General features: G+C 53.5%; 1 protein-coding gene and 1 non-coding gene across 3 annotated transcripts in view; one reads left to right on the forward strand and one right to left on the reverse strand.

The window, feature by feature from the left end:
* DNM2 (dynamin 2) overlaps positions 1-21,604 on the reverse strand; it is a 99,984-nt gene that overhangs the window by 45,375 nt on the left and 33,005 nt on the right. For both annotated transcript variants that reach the window (XM_024745713.1, XM_024745714.1), the window contains exons 2-6: positions 19,436-19,509; positions 6,737-6,886; positions 5,151-5,354; positions 2,647-2,745; positions 872-1,032 (exon numbers count right to left, since the gene is read on the reverse strand). In XM_024745713.1, coding sequence (XP_024601481.1) covers positions 872-1,032; positions 2,647-2,745; positions 5,151-5,354; positions 6,737-6,886; positions 19,436-19,509 — 688 coding nt within the window. The remainder of the gene's footprint in view (positions 1-871; positions 1,033-2,646; positions 2,746-5,150; positions 5,355-6,736; positions 6,887-19,435; positions 19,510-21,604) is intronic.
* TRNAG-UCC (transfer RNA glycine (anticodon UCC)) lies at positions 11,995-12,067 on the forward strand. Its single transcript has one exon. It is a non-coding gene; the product is annotated as a tRNA-Gly (tRNA).

A 21,604-nucleotide genomic window follows, 5' to 3' on the forward strand; every position in this document is an offset into this window, starting at 1 on the left:
CTCCGCGGCACGTGGGATCTTCCCGGACCGGGGCACGAACCCGCGTCCCCTGCATCGGCAGGCGGACTCTGAACCACTGCGCCACCAGGGAAGCCCCCCACTATATACTTATAAACACTGTTTTTTTTTATGAGCCCTGTGAATATACTACCTGTGGGAAAAAATAACACTAGAAAAGCAGTGAGATACCAGAGTTGCTGGCATTTGCTCTGTGCTGCATTTCATGTAGCCCTGGGGGCAGGGATGCGGATGATTCCCGCCTGATGGATGGGGAGGCTCGGAGAGGCGGGGCTGGGCTTTGGACCAAGGAAGCCCAGACTCCGAAGTCCTCCCACTTGGCTACTGTCGAGCGCTGCTAGCCACCCGGTGTTGGTTCAGGCGAGGCATTCGTAACCCAGCTCATCAGTGTCAGGAACTGTATGCAAACTTCTGGGTATGTGACTAAATAACTACGGTGGTAATTAAAATAATGGTGATAAACAACAGGGTCCTACTGTATAGCCCAGGGAACTATAGTCAATATCCTGTGACAGACCATAATGGAAAAGAATATGAAAAAGAACAGATATATGTATAACTGAACCACTTTGCTGTACAGCAGAAATTAACCCAACATTGTAGAGCGACTATATACCGCAATAAAATTTTTTTAAAAAATAAAAATAAAATAGTGGTAACAATAGTAGTGATGGTAATCACAGTACCAGTACAGACTTACTGAGCACCTGCTCTTCTCCAGGCCCTGAGTCAAATGTTCACTGAACCCATTTTGCTAAAACAAGTGCTGCTCTAGACCAAGGCCAATGGCACTGTGCATGGCAGCTGTTGTGCAGTGCGCAGCCTGAGCAACTGCACAAAACCCTTGCCGTACCTGATTCAGAGTCTTCTGCAGGTGTGGGGTGCCCATACGGTCTGCCATGTGCCGGTAGGCCGGGTGGGAGAGGAAGAACTTCCTCTCCGCCGCCAGCGCTGCGCGGATGTCCTTCTTGCCCTCAATGTCCTTCTGGCTGCGGTTCACCACGCCAATGTAGCCTGTGGGGAGAGAGGGTCAGGTCAGGGCAGTGCCAGGCAAGCCAAGGAGCTCAGATGCCCCCTTTTTTGCACGGGACCGGGCAGTGTGCAGGTGTAGACATGGATCTTGCCCTACAAGTCACTCACAGAGGAGGTTACAAGCCATATGCATTACTCAGAAGCAACACGGAGAATGCAAACACCGAGTACAGTCCTGAAAAGCAACGCAAGTGTTTGGAGGAAGAAGTTATGTTCAGCATGGTGTGAGGGGCTGGACAGAGAAAAGCTCTGGAGAAGATGAATTCCACAATCCGAGCTTTAGAAACGGAAAAAAAACCCTTCAAAATTAAGGGCAATGGGGGACAGCTAATCTTGCTGGATATTATTAATACCTATTCTACACTGTGCCACAGTGAAAAACAGGAACAACCTAAGTGTCCAACAAATGGGGTCTGAGTAACGGTCCATGTACCCCCATATGAGGGACCCCACAGGATCTTTTACAGTCATCTTGAAGAGTATTTGCCTTCAAGGGAATGTTCACAGGGACACATTCTGCTATTTTGCTAAGTGAAATGGAAAAGTAGGTCACTAGGCGGTGTGGCGCTGGAGAGCTGGCGTTCCAAACCAGCTCCGCCACCTGCCAGCTTTGTGAGCTGGGGTAAGGGATTTAGCCTCTCGGTGCCTCAGTTTCTTCATCCATAAAATGGGGATGATCACAGAGCCACTGCACTGGATTGTTACGGGGATTAAATGGGTTCTTCCACACCAAGAGTGCAGAACAGTGCCTGATACGTAATAGGTACTTAATACATGTCTGCTATTCTCATTTTATTGAAAATAAAAATACTCGGGCTACTTTTGTCAGAATATCTGAAACTAAACTTAAACATAAGCCTCATCAGCCTCTGTCTAGATCAAATGACTGGTTTATAGGGAACTACAATGGCCAGATCCCAAGTGAAGCAGTACAGATAAAGTGGCCGGAGGAGGAGCTGTTTGAACAGAATCGTAGGTATTTATGTGTCAAATGATAGGATGCCTAGGATTTGCTTCGTGATCCCCCCAAGGGAGGAAAGAACAACAGGAGAGGATATTGGGGGCATTGAAGGTTAGCTGTATGTGATTAGCAGCGAGGCTGGGCCAGTGGTTCTCCTTGCACTTTTCTCTCCACTTGAGAGAATGTTTGAAAGCAAGTATTGAACATTAAGAAAAGTTACAAATCCTCGGGAACTCTTGGGAAGGAGAACCACAGAGTATTAAATAGGGGGAGAAGTTGTGCTGTGGATGATTTCAGTTTCCTTCTTCTGGACACTTGTTTTCTGTTGCCAAAGTGAGTAGGCATTCACTGTGTAACTGAAAAATGCACGCAAATCTGAAGAAAAAGCTACCTGTGTTCACTCGGGCAGAAAAAAAAAAGAAGGTTCTACAATGGAACAGAAAAGCAGTTACTTCTGGGCAGTGGGGAAATGGGATGGTGAATGTATCTGTGAGCATTTGCTGGGGTTTCAGTAAAGATAACAAAAACAAATCATTTTCCAAAAGCAAAGGTGCACCAGCTCTCCTGCTGCTTGAGCCCACCCATCTTGCCTGCCCTCCCCTGCCCTGTAGCCCCCAGGCCCTCCCGGGCCGCACCTCTTCTCAAGGGGAGCAGCTTGTTCTCCAGGATGTCCCTGGCATCAGTGCCTTCGTCCATTAGGTCGAGCTTGGTGATGACACCGATGGTCCGCAGGCCTGAAAAGAGCACAGAGGTCAGAGGGCGCCATGAGGAAGGAGCACGGGCTGGCGACTCTGGGCCACCTGGGGCCCAGCTGGATCCCCCCACTTCCAGGCCATGTGACCTGGGACAAACCGTAACATCACCTGCCTGGACCCTAGTTTCCCTCATGTCAAATGAAGGCAGTAACACACCAATCTCAGGGGGTCGTCCATGAGGATAAACCTGGCATGTGGCCAATGCTCAGTCAATAAACGCTGGCCACCGTCATCACTGGTACGACCAGCGGCGGTGTCTTGCTGCAGCATCAGAGGGCGACCTCATCGAACTTGAACCCCAGGTCAGAATCTCCATGCTGTGCTCTCTGAGTGGCATGCAACGTAACACACTAACCCGTGACAATTCTTTCTAGGGTTACCTCTCATCTGAATGGCCAAAATTCCACACTGGAAACCACCCCATGGAATTCCTCTTCGTCCCAAGTTGCCCAGAATCGAGGGAACCCTATCAACTGCCCCTGCTGGTGCCTGAGGGCCCCTCTGTTCTAGCCGTGTGTGTGTGTGTGTGTGTATGCAAGCACCCACAAAGCTTGGGGAGGGTAGAAGCAGCCCAAGGTAGAGAGATATGACTGGGGAGGGGGTCTGGGGGCATCTACTTTATTAGAAATGTCCAATCTCACTGAAGCTCTGTTCCTAAAAGCTCAGAAACAACCCAAATGTTCAAGAACAAAACAAAGACAGCAATGGGCCGCACGGTGGATGGCTATGGACCTATGTCCCTGTGGTAATAGGCAAACACACACACACTACAGAAAAATAAGGAAAGACCATCCCATTTCTAAAAATGTGACTTTACGTGGAAGAACAAACTCTGAAAGAATATTTGCCAAGTGTGGCCACCAGTATCTGCAGGGGGAGAGGAGCTGTCACATGTTAGGTCCTACATTTTACAATGGTGACATTTTGGGGATAATTATCAGGAATACTTTCAAAGTTAGAAAGCCACTTTTTTCTGGAAGAATGCCAGCATCAAGTTCACTTAACTGTTTTCAACCGCACATCCTCACTGCCTGATCTAGCCTCTGCAGTCACGGTCACACGCTATTTCCTGGGACTGGACTAGGGGGACAGGAAGGCTTGAGGGGGGCGCTGTGGGCAGGGGGGGGCCCCTCCCAGGCAAGCACACCTGGATGACCCTGGGGAAGAGCTGCCAGAGCCCTGAGCTTTGAGGAGCTCACAGTCGCGGCGGGAAAGGAGCCCCCTTCGCCGACTGTCCCCCAGGCCTACAAACTAGGGAGCGTGAGCCACAGAGCCTGTCTCCCCCAACTCCACACTAGTCCCCAACTCCTTCCAAAACACTGTGGGATCCAGGCAGTCGGCAGACAATTTGGAGAATGTATTTTGGTGTGTGCTGTACTCTGCGAACCCCCCGCCGCTCTCAGAGCACACCCAGCTCCCCAGTGCAGTCCACGGGGCCTGCTCGACTGGTCCTGGCCCCTCTCGGCCCTCGCTCCCGTGCCCTTCCTTTAGCTCACTCTGCTCTGGCCACACCGGCCTCCCTGCCGTGTCCTAGGCATCCCCGCTCTTTAGCACCCACTGTCCATTTTCCTGAGTTTTGCCTCTTTTTCTCATTCTGATCTTGCCCAGAACCTCACATCTTCAGAGGCCCGTGACTGCACCCCCTTCCAATCCAGCCTCTCTCGGTGGGTTCTATTTCCATCCAGTGCTTACCACTACCGGAAGTTATTCCACTTGCTTATTTCCAGTGGGGGATTCTGTCGCTCCCATTGAAATATCAGCTCGCTGGTGGCAGGGGGCCCCTCTCAACTTTGTCCTGTGCCGGGTTCCCAAGGCCGAAACAGAGCCTGGCATGTAGCCGGGGCTTAACTGACATTTACTGAATGAAGGCCCTGGGCCAGAGAGGCCCCAGTCTCCACCACTCCCTCCTGCCCCAACTGGCTTCATTAACTCGTCATCCTTTCACCTTCCCTGCTGGACCCCCCGAACAGTGATGGAGAGACCTCCAGTCCTCTTGACAGCTCTACAAGTTAGGACCGCTGTTGCCATTTAGACAGGAGGGACCAAGCCTCGGGGAGGAAGAGGAACTTCTAGAGGTGGGATTTGGACTCGCATCTGTGTCCAAGGAGGGCTGCCCTCTTCCCACCCCCCTGGACTAGCTTTCTGCACAGGTGAAGCAGGGACCAGCTTTCCAAGCAGCAATGCCAACTGCCACACACTGGCCTCCCAAGGGATGCCCCCCGGAACTGCTGGCCCTCATGGGAAATTCTGTGTCCCAGGCCTTTTCCTGGGGAGGCTGTGCGCCAAAGAGAACGCCAGTGACGTGGAATCGAGGATGTGGGGCAAGTCGTGATGCTCCAAGGCGCCGGGAAGAGGGAGCTGCTGCCGTGGGGCTCGGGGGGTACCTTGGGGGTCGACCTCCTTGGCCAGCTTGAGGGCATCTGAGTTGGCCAGGTCCATGTTGGCGGGTGTCACGGCGAGGATGAGGCTGCTCTCCCGGCTGATGAACTGCAGGATCATGTCCTTGATCTGGTACTCAATGTCTGGGGGCTGGTCCCCCACAGGCACCTTGGTGATGCCCGGGAGGTCGATGAGGGTCAGGTTCAACACTGGGAGGGAAAGCAGAGGGAGAGGCTGTCAGAGCCAGGGCAAGGGAGGCACGCACAGCCCTGCAGGGACCTGACCTACTTCTCCAAGTGCTGGGGGTCAGGCCTCAGGATTTCTCCTGCGCTCCAACTGGATCCCACCTTTTGACCCGATAACTCCCTCCTAGGAATCCCATCTTACGGACACCCTCCTGTACGCTATTTCAGTGAGACAGCTTTGATTTTTTAATGAAGTGACTATTTTTTTTTACTGAAGTACAGTTGAAATACAGTATTATATAAGTCACAGGGATATAACATAGTGATTCGCAATTTTTTAAGGTTATCCTCCATTTGCAGTTATTATCAGCGATACAGTTTTAAATCTGGACATTTGCATTTGCAGACTGGAATTACTCTCAATGGCTGAATAAATTTCAGCCCATCGATTCAGCCAATACCAAGGAACTATTAAAAACAAAAAGATGATACTCTGATAAGAAACACACTCTTGAGATGCACTCATACAAAAAAGAGGCATCGACGACTTTTATACCATGCTACGATTTGAGTAAAAGTTGTGAAACACACATACACAATATATACATACATGTTCATAACTGCCCACATGGGCATTATGTATCATTTCGAGAACGTGAAATATATTTGTAATTTGGGGGGGCAAGGTAGGTTTTCGCTGGAATACCCTTTTATAACTTGAATATGAGCCATGTACAGGCATCATTTATTCAAAAATAAATAAACTAGGAATTCCCTGGCGGTCCAGTGGTTAGAACTCTGCGCTTTCACTGCCGAGGGCGCGGGTTCAATCCCTGGTTGGGGAAGTAATATCCTGCAAGCGACGTGGCACGGCCAATAAATAAATAAATAAATAAACGCATCACAAAGAACCCATACTGAGGTGTTAGGAGTCAGCTGCAATATTCACCAGATACCATTTAAGTTAGCAATCCATGCCTCTGGGTCAGAGGTTATACATGGCTACAGGCTGCTTGCTTTGTTTAAATGATGCAGTTTTAAGATCAGGACGTTATGCAGAAAAATCTGGCTCTCTGGCTCCTCTTGAAGAACCAGAAGACCTGGCTACCTTGGGCTGGCATCACTGTGTGGCCACCATTCACCTGGGAGCCGAGCCGTGGCTGCCCCTTTAAAAGGAACATACGAGCTGCAATTCACCCCAGACTCCACCATTCCTGACAGTCTCCCTGGCGTGCTGTTTTTCTTAGAGCTGAGATCAGACGTGGGAAGATACGGATCAAGAGGGCTGTGCTGTGTGTGAAGAGAAATGGGAGGGGCCATATGCTTGAGAGTGAGGACGACCTGACCCGTGACCCGCAGAGTCAGCCTTCCGCTGCCCCCGTATGTGAGGGGTCCCTGTTGCCTACCGTGTGGTGAGTAGACCCGCAGGTTGATGGGAACTGGGGAGATGCCTTTGTTGGTCCCCGTGACCCTGTCGGTCTCGGCTTCAATCTCCTGCCGGACTTCATCAAAGTCTGTAAACTTTTTGGACTTGCAGTGCAAAAACTCGGCATATTCTGGAAAGGGAAGAAAGATGCTCCACATGAGAGAGAGAAGTGGTCTCGCTGTGTGCGGGGGAACAGATGGCCTTCTGGGACAGGCGCTTTGTCAAGCAGAGCAAGTGAAGAATCAGTTATAGGCCTTCCAGGAATTTGGGGAGCAACAGATTAATTCTCTTGACAAGTATTTGAGGGGGGCCCTCCTATAGACCATGCCCCCCCCAGACCTCAGGGATTCCACAAGGTACAAAACTGGCAAAAATCCTGACTCTGTGGAACGGACATTTTCATGAAACATTTTGCAAAACAACACGTCATGACATATTATGAGTATAAAAAAAAAATCAAAACCAAAACAAAGGGCTTTCTCTGGTGCTGCAGTGGTTAAGAGTCCGCCTGCCGATGCAGGGGACACGGGTTCATGCCCCGGTCCGGGAAGATCCCACATGCAGCAGAGCGGCTGGGCCCGTGAGCCATGGCCGCTGAGCCTGCGCGTCCGGAGCCTGTGCTCCACAACAGCAGTGAGGCCATGCTGTGGCCAACAGCAGAGGCCACAGCAGTGAGGCCCGTGTACAGCAAAAACAAAACAAAACAAAACAAAAAACCCCACAAAAAACAAAAGACAACAACCAACAGGTGGATGTGACCAGCACTTATTCTTTTTTTCTGATGACCAGGATACGAAGGATAAGCATGCATCACCCAGAGTGCAGTGATGTACGTTTGATGAAGCTTCTGCTTCGGTTTTATATTGCATGAGATGGTCCTGGGTCGTGATGCAGAATCTCAGTCAAAAGGGCCGCAAGCCGCTGCCCTGGTGGGATCCTGAGCCGCCAGCTCCCTCTAGCCAGGTGAGATCCCCGGTGCGTGGCCCTGGGACTCACTGTCCTCCTTCCCCAAGGCACCCGCACAGGATGGGGAACAGGCAGCACCACTGGCCTCACCAAAGCCCATCTCGCTGCCCCTCCTCCCCTCCTGACTGTTCACGGGGCCCCCCAACCTAGACGTGAACCCCTCAAGAGAAAAGCTTTATGGCTTCTTCAGGCCTTCTGAGCCCGGGGTGTCTGAAAGCCGTTACTGACACTGAGATGAAGGGAAATAAAAGTGACTAACGACAGTGCTGGTCCTATCATCAAGGCAGAGAAATCCAAAGCACAATGTGGATAAAGCAGGAAGAAAAAATGTTCATCGCGGGACGTAGGTGCTGAGTCTACAGGCATTCGCTGTACAATTCCTGACTTTTCCATGTGTTTGAATTTTCACAGTATATGTTGGGGATGGGGGACCTTCTAGGCCCAGAGAGCATGGCTCCTGCAAGTGATGCTAAAAAGAGGGAAGTAAGTCTCACTGGCAAACAGCCTAAAGAACTGGTCCATGGCAGAGATGCAAAGATGTTGCAGACAGCGTTGTAGCGCTGTTTCTCACAGTAAAAGACTAGAAATTGCCTCAATGTCCACCAGGAGGAGACCTGGCTACATAAATCACAGCACAGTGTTACCATCAGCTGCAGCAGAAGAAAGGATGGAGAAAGACCCCTGCGACAGAGAAAGGCCAGGCAGGTGAAGAGTCTCTACCCAGAGGTGGAACACAGCAGACAGAAATGAATGCAAAGAGGTTGGCCATCCCATCACCATAACCAAACAAACTATGGCCAACAGTCAGGCCTTGCTTGCTCTGGCCAGGCCCTGCATGTGGTCCCATTTGTTCCTCACAAGTGAGCACCTTAGCAGGTAGGCACCTCCATAATGCCCATATCACAGACAGGGAAACTGAGGCCAGAGAGGTGACACAAGCTGGCTCAAGCTCAGTGGCGGAGCTGGGATTTGGAGTTCAGATAATCTGTCTCCAGATGGTGGCTCTCGAGTTACACGGCCTCTGTGAGGCCACAGACAAGCTCTTCACCTCTCTAACCTCTGCTGCGGGGGTCAGGAGGACTCCGCGCTCAGATCACTGAGGATCTTACCCAATGTGGGCGCTGGCCACTCGGGAGCAAGGCAATGAAGACGCTGGCTGGAGGGTACAGGACCAACCACCCTAACCCCTTCAGCTGACCCAGTTCCCAAGGACGGTCGTGCTCCAGCCCTCCACAGGGACAAGAGGAAATACTCCGCTGCTCTTCCTGCAGCAGCCACCAAAAATGGAACAGTCCTCCAACCCACACAGAAAACCTCAGCTCTCTTCCGGCTCAAGACCCTGGGCTCAGCACTTGCAAGGTACCATCCCCCTTCCTAGAGTGCAGGGGAATGGAGGATGGGAAAGGGGCTGTGGACCAGGACACAGGCCCTGTCCCTTGCAAACCTCTGCCATGCCAGGCCGGCCTGCCTGTTGCCTCTTCCAAGGAGCCTTCCCTGACTCCACGCCACCTGGAACCCCATTGTGCGTCTTGGATCTCCTCCCCTGGCAGAGCCAGGTCACCCTGGAATGTGTTTATGGGACCAGGACCTGCCAGCTGTAGCCTCCCAGAGCCTAGTGTGTGTGGCAGCCTTCCCTTCTGCCAGACCCTTTGTGCCTTTGTGTGACTGAAAGTTGTGCAGGAGATGGTGCTGGAGAGCCACAGCTTCTTCCCCAGAGGGTCAGTGGACAGCAGAAACCATACCCTCTGTGCCTAACAGGAAGGTCAAGGATTCCGCCAGGCCCATCCCTCACAACCTGCCTTCTTTACTGGGCTCCTCGTCACTTTGGAACCATGGGCTAGATTCCAGGCTCATACCAACTAAGAAAGGTTCTGCCAACCCTCCTTCCTCTCCGCCCACAAGCACTGACCCTCTTAAAGCCAGACCTCAGCCTCTGCTCCTTGAAACCCTCCATAGCTCCCACCTCACCCCAATAAAAGTCAGTCTCGGGACTTCCCTGGCGGTCCAGGGGTGAAGATTCTGCGCTTCCAATACAAGGGGTGCAGGTTCGATCCCTGGTCTGGGAACTAAGATCCCACAAGCCACACAGTGCGGCCCCCCGCCCCCAAAAAAAGAGCTGAGGTCTTCACCACGTCGCAGGGCGCTACAAAATTTCCTTCCCCCCAGCTTCTGACCCCAACTCCCTCCTCTCCAGCTACACTGGCTTGCCTGGTTTCTCACACTCCAAGCCCTCCACTCCTGCCTCAGGGCCTTTGCACTGACTCTTCTCTCTACCTACAGATACCCTTACGGGTCCCTCCCTCTCCCCCTCTAGGTTTCTGCTTGAATGTCACCTCTCCTTCTCCATGAGGCCTGCTCTGACCCCAAAGTGAGATGACAAACCTCCTCAGTCTCTTTCCCCCTTCCCTTCCTTAGGATCGTCCAAGGACCTGCCACCTTCTAATACGGTTTACCTTGTCAGCCTATGTATTTTCTCTGATCCCCAGGAGAAGGTCCACCCCACGGGGCAGGGATCTGAATCTGTGTTGTTCTGTGTCCCCGGGGCACAGTACTCTGAGCACACAGTAGGTGCGCTGTAATTACGTTTACAACTAAAATGACTGCCGGAAAGGTAGTATGGTCCCTGCTCCAGCTTCCGTGAGGTAGCCCAGCACCACCACTGCCACCAAGCTGGATATACGGGAGACTAGACAGGAACAGGGTCTGATGGGACCACCTGCTACCTCCCCCTCCCTCCCTCCTTCCCAATGCACTTCTTGATGGCACAGGTCCAGTCCAGAGCCAGGGTCCTGGTCTGACGAGGAAGATGGACTCGGCACAAGCATGTCACAGCAGGTGCCAGAGGAGCTCAGAAGAGAGACTCAACGTACCAGGAACTAGGAGGCGTCTCCTGGAGGGGCGGCCTGCCCGACTCAGCCCTGGCCTACCTCACGGCCGCGTGATCTTTCTGAAGTGGACACCATTCCCCATGCCCTGAGGATGCTCTGGACACAGGGGAGTCTACAGGAGATGGAGAGAAGGTGGCAGGGATGCCCACTGGCCAAGCTCCCCCTCTGTGCCTCAGTTTCCCCGTGAGGAAAATTAAAATATGACATGGGCTTCCCTGGTGGCGCAGTGGTTGAGAGTCTGCCTGCCGATGCAGGGGACGTGGGTTCGTGCCCCGGTCTGGGAAGATCCCACATGCCACGGAGCGGCTGGGCCCATGAGCCATGGCCGCTGAGCCTGCGCGTCTGGAGCCTGTGCTCCACAATGGGAGAGGCCACAGCAGTGAGAGGCCCGTGTACCGCAAAAAAAAGACAAATAGGCAGAGTGTTTAGCCTGGGTTTCCACAGCCCTGTAAGTGCTTGGATGGGGGAGGTGATTTTTTTTAACGACATACAGTCTCAAAGAATAATTCAGGGGCCTTGAGGCTGAGCTACTGGCCTGCAATGCCTGGAGAGCGCCCTCTCAACTCATCCCCAGCAGCCCAGGTTAAGCCACCACCAGCTCTGCCTGCCCTGGTCCCCAGGCCCCGCTGCAGCGTTGGTCCATCCCCAGAGCAGCTGCAGCGTTTTCAAACCTTCCTTTCCTTGTGCTCAGATAACAAAGCCAGTCCCTCAGGTCCCTGGGCCCTGCCACAGCATTTCGACGGCCACACAGGCACCCCACCGGAGCCCGGCAGCAGGCTTCCCTGGAAGGAGGGCCAGCCACATGTGATCAGTCCCCGGAGGCTCCACGGGACCAGCCCAGGGCACAGCAGGAATCAAGGATAAAGCGGGCCCTCGGTGAGCAGCTGAGCTGCCAACTCCGAAGAGCCAGCCACCCTTAGCCACTGCAGGGCATCCCACCCGCTTCCCATGGGGTCAGTGAACGCACTTGCAGTTTTTTTCTAAAAGGAGGTTCTGCCCTCCGCCCAGGACTTGTTCCCTGCCTCCTTCAGGTCTTGGCTCTAAACAACTCTGCTTTGGGAGGCCCACCCAGACCAGCCGGCCCTTCGCGGCACTCCTCACACTGACTCACCATGTGCCTGTGTGTCCCCTGCTAAAGTCAGAGCTGCAAGAAGGGACTGCGAGGGACTTGGTTTTGGTCTTTGTACTCCACGGTGCCTGGTGCATAGTAACTGCTTAATAAAACTTAATTACTAGGTGGCCTGTTACAAAGCATTACGTGCCGAAGCGTAGGAGGACTTCCTCCACCCCATGACCCCCATGTGGGTCCCCACTGTGTTCAGTAGCCAACACGCCACCTCGGGCATCTCCCAGGCATGCCCTTCAAGAAGATGCCCTCAGGACTTCCCTGGTGGTCCAGTGGTTAGGACTCTGCGCTTCCACTGCAGGGGGCCCGGGTTCAAGCCCTGGTCAGGGAACTAAGGTCCCATAAGCCAAGTGGCGCGGCCCAAAAAAAAAAAGAAAAAAGAAAAAGGATCAAAGATATAGAAAGAAGAAAAAGATAGGGGAGATGTGTATTAAGAAGAAAACATTTACTGGATATCTTTAAGAATATGGGGGCTTCCCTGGTGGCGCAGTGGTTAAGAATCCACCTGCCGATGCAGAGGACACGGGTTTGAGCCCTGGTCCGGGAAGATCCCACATGCCGCGGAGCAACTAAGCCTGTACGCCACAACTACTGAGCCTGCGCTCTAGAGCCCGCAAGCCACAACTACTGAGCCCATGTGCCACAACTACTGAAGCCCACACTCCTAGAGCCCGTGCTCCGCAATGCGAAGCCCGTGCACTGCAACGAAGAGTAGCCCCCACTCGCCGCAACTAGAGAAAGCCCGTGTGCAGCAACGAAGACCCAATGCAGCCAAAAATAAATAAAATCAATAAATTTATAAGGAAAAAAAAGGATACGGAACGCTAAAACTTGATAAAGCATTAAAAAAACGAATTTAAAAAAAAAAACAGCCCCTCGGGCCTGGAGAACGCAAGTCAGGCACCACAGAACGACTTGGGGAGGTGACAGGAAGATGAGAAGGAGGTGGGAGCGCCTCAGTTTCCCCACAGTGAAACAGGACAACACAGAGCCCAGGGTTAGCGATGTGATAAAGCAATCAAACAGTGCCAGGCCCAGAGACAGCATGCAGATAGCTCAACTGCCGGGCTTAGGACAACTTCCGATGCTCTCTGGGGTTTCGGTGCTTCAGGGGTGTGTGTGACGGTTCTGTCCTGACCTTTGGGAGCACGTCCCATCCCTTCTCCATTCTCAACCCAATGAAGAGCAGAACAACCAGGCCGACCCCGGGCAGCGCAGATGGGGGTCTGCCTTCCCCAACCTGTCAACAAACATGCTGGTCTGGCCGACACAGCCCAGGAGGAACAACCTGGGGCTCAGAGACACCTGGGCGACCCTGCGCACCACACAACCGAAGGGATCCAGACTTGAGGAACTCTTCAGAGCTTTCAGCTGAGCAGGAAGGGGGCAAAGCCCGTGGCATCTCCGAGTCTGTGTGGTCCTCAACCCAACCCCCCACCCCCACCCCCAGATTTGAGACAAGTCGTGAACACCTCCCATCCTAGGACACATTCTGGCCACTGGGAAGGTATGACATTATGATTTATAAGAAATATGTATTTGGTCTTCCCTCCACTTCTGACACAGAGCTTCTAAAATCCTTGGAATGTTCTAGTGATAAGAGTGATATTCATAATAAGCCCCTCTCAGTCATACCTAAGTTTATGTTAATGAGGTGACTTGGAATGCACCTAAGGATGGGGGCTGGTTATCAGGGAAACCAGCCAGCTGTGATTAGAAGGTTGGAAACTTCAGTCCCACCCCTTGACCTCAGGGGAGGAAACAGAGGCTGAAGGTTGAATCAAGCACTAATGGGAATGATTTAATCAACCATTCCCTACATCCTCCATAAAGCCCCAAAGGGATGGCGTTCAGAGAGCTTCCAGGTTGGTGAGCAGGTGCAGGGACCGAGGGAGCGGCGAGCTCGGACAGGGCGCAGAAGCTCCTTGTCCCTTCCGCATACCTTGCCTCATGCATCTCTTCCATCTGGCTCTTCCTGAGTTATACATATCTTTTTATAATGAACCGGGAATCTGGGGAGTAAAATGTTTCTCTGAGTTCTGTGGACCACTCTGGAAAATCGACTGAACCCAAGGAGGGGCTCACAGGAACCTCTGATCTAGAGTCGGGCGGTCAGAAGCACAGGTGACAGCTTGGACCTGGGATCGGCATCTGAAGCAGGTGCGGGGGTACAGTCTGGTGAGACTGACCCCTTGACCTGTGGGATGTGATGCTGCCTCCAGGTAGGGAGTGTCAGAACTGAGTTAAACTGGAGCACACCGGACCAGTGTCCACTGACAACTGGAGAACTGGCTGTTGGTGTGGGAAAAAACACACACTGGAGAAGGTGACAGTGCCAGGCTGCCATCCTGACCAGCTCCCACCTGACCCTCACCAGCTCCCAGCTTGGTTTCCTTATGCAGACACAAGGCCACACCCCGACCATGGCAGGGTCTATAGGCTTTATAGAAAGGGCCTTGCCAGGGCCAGGCTGGCCAGGGAAAGGTGCTGCACACACAGTTGTGGATACTCTCCCACGGGAGAGAAGGAGCCCAGCAGCAGCCCTTAAGAGCATGGCTAGCCACCTGTCCCATGATGATGGAGCACCTACTGGGTGCCAGGCCCCATGCTGGGCACAGGGGAGAGCGATGGACAAAGCAGGTCAGCGGCCCTGCTCTGGTGGCACTGATGTTGAGGCACGGGGAGAGAGAGAGAGACCATCAAGAAAATACGAGGGGGGCTTCCCTGGTGGCGCAGTGGTAAGAGTCTGCCTGCCAATGCACGGGACACAGCTTCAAGCCCTGGTCCGGGAAGATCCCACATGATGCGGAGCAACTAAGCCCGTGTGGCACAACTACTGAAGCCTGCGTGCCCTAGAGCCCACGTGCCACAACTACTGAGCCCACGTACCTAGAGCCCGTGCTCAGCAGCAAGAGAAGTCACCGCAATGAGAAGCCCGCGCACCGCAATGAAGAATAGCCCCCGCTCATTGCAAGTAGAGAAAGCCCACGCGCACCAACAAGGACCCAACGCAGCCAAGAATAGATAAATAAATAGATAGATAATTAATGACTTAATTAATTTTAAAAAGAAAGAAAGAAAGAAAATACAAGGGACTTCCCTGGTGGTCCAGTGGTTAAGTCTCCGCACTCCCAATGCAGGGGGCCCGGGTTCAATCCCTGGTCAGGGAACTAGATCCTGCATGCTGCAAGTAAAGATCCCGCATGCTGCAACTAAAGGAACCTGCATGTGGCAACAAAGATCCTGCATGAGGCAACGAAGATCCCGCGTGCCACAACTAAGACCCGGCACAAATAAATACGTATTAAGGGAATAAAAAAAGGAAATACGAGAACAGGATGGTGCCTCATAACGCACGTTGCCGAAGAACTAAGGCAGCAGTGACTGGGGTGGGGCTCACCCGGGGACGGGGAGGAGGATGGGGCAGGGTGGTCCAGGCAGGACGCACAGTGAGGGTGGAGGTCCAGAGGTGGGAACAATCGAGCTGGTCCTGAGGATGAAGAGGAAGATTGTGGCACCAGGAGGAGGTGCGGTCCCAGAGGCCAGCAAGGCCCCGTGGGAGCCACGAAGCCTCAGGGAGGCTGAGAGCCAAGCCCTGACGTCCCCTCTCTGGCTCCCGTGAGCACCGGCCAAGGTCAAGGCTGGGAGGGGAGGCTTGTGCACATTCCACACAAGAACAGTCCCCAGCGCCCAGGGTTTACGAGGTCCAGGGGTGGTTCCCAAGGAGGAGCAGGGTTCCCCTGTGAGCCACCAAACTTCCTGGTGGCTGCAGTCTAACATAATTTTTAAACTAAGCCAATCAAAAGTAATGGCTCACTGAGACCAACCTGGATGAGGAGAAGCAGGGCGCCACTGGGCGCTGCCGAAGTCAGAGAATTAGGAACTTATGGTACCAGGGACTCCAGACCCTACAGGAGGCGACAGCCACACCACAGACTCATGGGGTGCCAGGGCCACGAGGGAGTCACCACTACCACCCCATTCTACAGACGAGGAGGCCGAGGCACAGAGAGGGAAGTTACTTGCCCGAGGACGCGGATAGGAAGGGGTGGCAGCCTGGCTCTGGAGTCCTGTCCCTGAGAACCACCTGAACAAAACTTTAATCTCTAGGAGCAATGCAGCCCCATGTAGCCCCTAGAAAGCTCTAAAGCCCCAGCCATCACCAAGTCGCACACTGCGCTCAGCTTCTTCCCTCTTATCATTGTCACCCTCAGCCCTGGTGCCTTGGTGACCGTCACCTGGGCTCCCCACCTCGAGATCACTGTAGACTCTGCCCTCGCCACCACAGCACGGCCCTGGGCCAGGCCAACCTCTCCCTGGCCTCCCCACCTGCGCTCCTGCGCCTGTCCATCCCTCCTCCACAAGGCAGCCAATGGGCTAAGCCGGTCTCTACACACCCTGAATGCCACTCGGGTTCCCAACGCCTGAACCCCTTATCACACCTGCCAGGATGTGCCACCTGCCTCCCAGGCCCTCCCCAGCCTCACCTCACAGACAGCTTCACAACACAGCTGTTGCCCTGCCTAGAATGTTCTCCCCGGGCCCCTGGCCCAAAGTAGATCCAGTGTCTGGTATACTCTCCCACAATCCCCTGTGCTTTCCCCTCTCAGCTGGACCACAGCAACCCCGCGTGTGCCGCACCCAACAGGCTGAGCTCAGGAAGGGCCAGGACCCTCGGAGTGCTCATGCTGCCTCCCTGGCATCTGGCCAAGGCCCAGCTCACATCTGCTTGGGACATCAAGCGACTAGGAAGGGGCTTCCCTGGAGCGCAGTGGTTAAAAATCCATCTGCCGACGCAGGGGACACGGGTTTGATCCCTGGTCTGGGAAGATCCCACATGCTGCAGAGCAACTAAGCCCTTGCGCCACAGCTACTGAGCCTGTGCTCTAGAGCCTGCATGCTGCAACTACTGAGCCCGCATGCCACAGCTACTGAAGCCCGCGCACCTAGAGCCTGAGCTCCACAAGAGAAGCCACCGCAATGAGAAGCCCACGCACTGCAAGAAAGTAGCGCCCGCTCGCCGCAACTAGGAAAAGCCTGCACGCAGCATCGAAGACCCAACGCAGCCAAAAAAAAAAAGAGAGACTGGGAATGCCATGGTCGGTGGCGGGAAACTGTGCAAGCTGGGACACAGCAAGGAGCACTCCCACGTGGGACACCCTGGACCCCTCTCCCCCACCCCACACCCCCAGGCCCAGCCCAACAGGATCCAACTATATGTCTCCATCTCCACGGATGCCACCTCATCCCTACTTCCTGGGTCCCCCTGCCCCAGAGCTGGTCCCTGTGGTCTCTTCTCCACCTGTGGCCACAGGATCTGATCAAACCACACCTCGGCCTAAGGCCACACTCCCCCAGAATGAGTTTAAGCCTGGGCTTTCAAGATGGCCCTCCCATGTGCCCTCAGGCAAGTGGCTTAGAAGCTTCAGTTCCCTCCTCTGTAAAGTGGGGTGGCAGGAATGGAGATTTCAGCATCATCCAGGGCAGGCGTTGGGCAGATGTGCTCCCATAGGGCTGTCACTTGTCACGTGCTTCTCTTCTCTCCCCCATCAGAAGGAATTTCAGTTCCTCCAGCAGGCCACGCTGGGCCTCGCTGCCTCACGGTCTTCACACGTACCACTCTCTGCTAGGAGGGAGAGTTTCCCCTCCCCCAACACACCCCAAAGCACCTGTCAGCCTCGGCTCAAACATCACTTCCCCCAAGAAGCCCTGTGATGCTCCCAACCGATGGACTGCGTCACCCCACCACCACCACACATATTCGCATCTGGTGAGGGCCATGTCTATGTGTCTCCCTCCTACTCTCAACCCAAGTCTCCCCCTGCACTGTCCCTCAGCACTAAAAAAAGTACCAAGAGGCAAGGTGACAGGTGGTGGCAGCATCCCTGGTCCTGCTCACCACTGTGCCCCAGCCCTGCGCTAGCTTGCGGCATGCAGCAAGTGCTCACTGGATTATTGCTGGGTGACAGCCACTGGGGAGGTGATGGGGGAGCCCTCCCGCCATGACAATGCCACGGACCTTCTGTTGCAGGAAGCCAGCCAACCTGTTCCCCAAACAGCAAGCTGTCCCCAAACAGGCTGGCAGCAAGCACAAACCCACAGCCAATGGGATGGCACCACTACTGTTCTACGGGCTGTACGTGTATTGAATAATACGGTCTTCATGGCAACCGACAAAGGCAGTACTATTATTATCTTCACTGTCCAGACAGGAAACACAGCTGTGAGCAGCAGTCCCTCCCCAGGGGCCAGACAGCCAGTAAGCTACAAAGCCAGGATCTGAACCTGGGCAGTATTAGCTCTCAGCCCCCACCCACCAGGGCAGAGGTTTTCCCAATGTAGTTTTCCCAAAAGCATGAGCATGACCTGGGAACTCATTAAAAATGCAGATTCTCACCCCTCCACCCCCCACCAACCTACTGAATGTGAAACAGAAACCCAATGGGCCAAGCCCTATGTGACTCTGACCCCGCTGACATCTGAAAACAGCGGGGACCTGCCGCTGCCCTTCCTGGCACAGCTGATTGGACACCTGAACCCAGAGGAGACAGCCTATTGGCTTGCCCGTGGCGGGCGCTGGACCAATCAACTGCCGTCTCTCACTGGTGTCCTGCCCTCCTGCAGGTGGATTGGGTGAAGGCCCGGAGGATGAAGGTGAGATGAAGGGACTAGAACCAGTTGAGAGTGGAGTCGGAGGTCTGACCCCACCTGGGTACTCATCCCAGGTGAAAGGCAGGTAACCTGGTTAAACCTCAGTTTCCCAATCTGTAAAATGGGACTATGTCAGCTGCCTTCCCAGAGTGGGGGTGTTTAACATGGCCTGTGGTGACGCTGGCACAGCAAGTGCGGATCCGACCACGACTGACATTCCAGGTCAGTGGGGAAGCAGCATGGAGACCCCCTGGGGGCTCTGGAGAGAAGAGAGGCCCCACCCCCAACGGCTCCCCCCTCCCCTTCCAGCCTCTGACCTGAGATGCTTTACAAGGAAGCCAAGTGGGTTTCAAGCTGGGAGAGATGCCCATGTTATGTCAGAATTGTGTGGGAAGAACGGAGGCCACCGAGGGGAGGACAGAAAAAAATCTACATGTGGGCCATTCTATATTCAACAGGCTGGGTCTCTCCCAAAAGTCAGTGTTGTAGTTTAAAAAGAAACGGTGGGGAAAGAAAAAAAAATGAAACGGTGGGGATGCTGCTCTAATGAAAAGAGGAGACACGACAATGAAGGGTAGTGTGGGACTGATCAGAGCAGCTGTAGAACCAGCCAGGGAAGATATCTGGGGGACAATTGGCAACATGAGTATGGACTGGGTGTAAGATAACAGGCAGAAATGATGACTTTTCTTGGGTGTGGTTCTGTGAGTGTAAGAGAGTGTCCTTATTGCAAAGGGAGATGCACTGAAGCATTTCGGGTTGACATGTCACAGTGTCTGCTATTGATTTTGAAAGTGTTCAGCAAAAACGTGTCATGTACGATAGAGCCAGAAATATGGCACCTGATGGCCTGGTCACAGCTGAGGATGCTGGGGGCGGGTGCAGGTTCTCAATGAACTGTGCTTCAACTTCCCTGCATACAAGGAAAAAGTGAATTCAAACCCAAATGGCAGCCTAGGACCCAAGACTCATCAGAAGGCCCCTGGCTCCCGCTGGGCACCGCATCCACGTTCGTTTCCTGTTTGGGCTACAAGCCACCCCATCGTACCTGTTTTTGAGAAGATGAGCTGCAGGATGAGAGGCCGCCGCGTGACGATTCCTGAACCTCGGGGAAGGAAGTCCCTGTGGGAGGGGAAAGGGTCAGAAATTACTCACGAGGCCGGCTTGCAGGGGGGGCAGGAAATGTGGCCACATGGAGTGGAGCAATCCCCTCTTGCAATCTGGGTGATCTCAGCAAAGACACCAACCCCAGCAGGGTACCAGGGAACGCTCTGAACTTGGAGGGTCTTGAAGCCACAGAGGAATCGGGGAGGGGCTGGATTGAAGGTTAGCGACAAATGGAACCATTTCCCTCCAGCTGGCTATGCTCTGGACCCAGCATGCCCAAAGAGCCCTTTCCCTGCCAAATATTTGGACCCCCAGACCCAAAAGAGATCAGTACATTTCTTCTTCTTCTTTTTTTTTTTTTTTTTTTTTGCCACACTGTGTGGCATTCAGGATCTTAGTTCCCTGACCAGGGATTGAACCCATGTCCCCTGCGGTGCAAGGGTGGAGTCTTAACCACTGGACTGCCCGGGGAAGTCCCCAGATCAGTACATTTCCTACCTACATTTTTAAAAGTAATATAATGCCATACATATGATATAAAGACTAAAATAAAAGGAAAATATTTAATGACAAAACACGATGTGTTTCATGTCCCAAAAAGACAAATCGATAGAGGCGGGGAGTGGATCAGTGGTTGCCCCAGGGGTGGGAAACTGAGAGCAGAGAGCTTTCTGGAGTGATGGAAATGTCCTAAAGCTGGACTGCAGTGCTGTTTACTAATACTTACTATACATTTACTAAAAATCACTGCATTTGAAATGGGTGAATTTCCTAGCATGTAAATGAGCCCTCAATAAAGCTATTTAATAAAAAAATATATATATGCTATGTATTTCACTATGGAAATACACAGGCACTACCTGCACTGACTTACACTAATACACCTGGATTCATGCAAAGTGGGAAAGCCGGGAGCCACCCTGGACCATTAAGAAAGGAAAGCAAGGGAATTCCCTGGCAGTCCAGTGGTTAGGACTCCGCGTTTTCACTGCTGAAGGCCCAGGTTAGATCCCTGGTGGAGGAACTAAGATCCCGCAAGCCGCGTGGGCGCGGCAAAAAAAAAAAAGGAAAGCAAAAGAGCAGGGTTCCAAGCAGGCACAAAAGAAGCAACATTTTCAGAGATCACCAAAGCCAGGCAAAGGATTCTTTGTTGTTCCATGTAAAACGGAGAAAGGTTCTGGGCTCAGGGAATTTTAAACAAGTTTTGCACCCAGATAAACATTCGGATTATCTGAAATTTGTGCAGAATGCTGGGCAGGTGTGTTTCATACAGGCAAGCATCCTTGGTGCCTCCCCACTCCCCAGAACTGTGACAACCAGTGTCTCAGGGGCACCCTACCTGTATCGGGAACCCCAGAGAGAGCCCCAGAGGAGGCTGCTGGTTCTCAGCATGGGCTGGGTATCGGAACCCCTGGGAACCTGTTAGCCCAGTGGGCGGAATGAGGGAGGAGGCGCGCCCTCACCGCACGCCATGCACTGTGAGGGTCGCGCCCCATCGGCCTGTGGGCGGTCCCACCACGCTTATGCAGCGCCTCCTCTGGCTGGGCACAGGGACACGGCAGTGACCACGCAGCAGGTCGGCCTGTGAGATGAGGGACATCCCAGGGGCAGATCGGCTCTGGAGGTCCTATGGGGGTGCCGCTGTGAGCAGCAGAGTGAGGCGCTGGAGTGGACGAGTGAACGGGCCCAGAGAGGGGTGGGGTGACGGTGGTGCTGGAGGTCACGGGGAGAAGGCTGGTCGTCATTCTTAGAGCAAGGCCACTTGCTGTCACTGTTAAGGGACAGTCAGATCATAACCCTGTGTGCTTTTAAAGGTATGTGGCTTTAAAAGACCCCTCTGGGGACTTCCCTGGTGGTGGTCCAGTGGTTAAGACTCTGCGCTTCCAATGCAGGGGACACGAGTTGGATCCCTGGTCGGGGAACTAAGATCCCACATGCCACATGGCACGGCCAAAAAATAAAAACAATAAAAAATAAATAAAATAAAAGACCCCTCTGGCAGCTTCAGGGGTGAGGGTGGGAGCCAAGAGGCAGGCAGGAGGCAACTGCACACAGAGGGAAGAATGCCCCAAGGGCACGCATAAGCCCCGGGGCGGTGGGGGGGGGGGGG

The sequence above is a fragment of the Neophocaena asiaeorientalis genome, unplaced genomic scaffold (genome assembly GCF_003031525.2).
Source record: "Neophocaena asiaeorientalis asiaeorientalis breed wild unplaced genomic scaffold, Neophocaena_asiaeorientalis_V1.1 scaffold357, whole genome shotgun sequence".
NCBI lineage: Eukaryota > Metazoa > Chordata > Mammalia > Artiodactyla > Phocoenidae > Neophocaena > Neophocaena asiaeorientalis.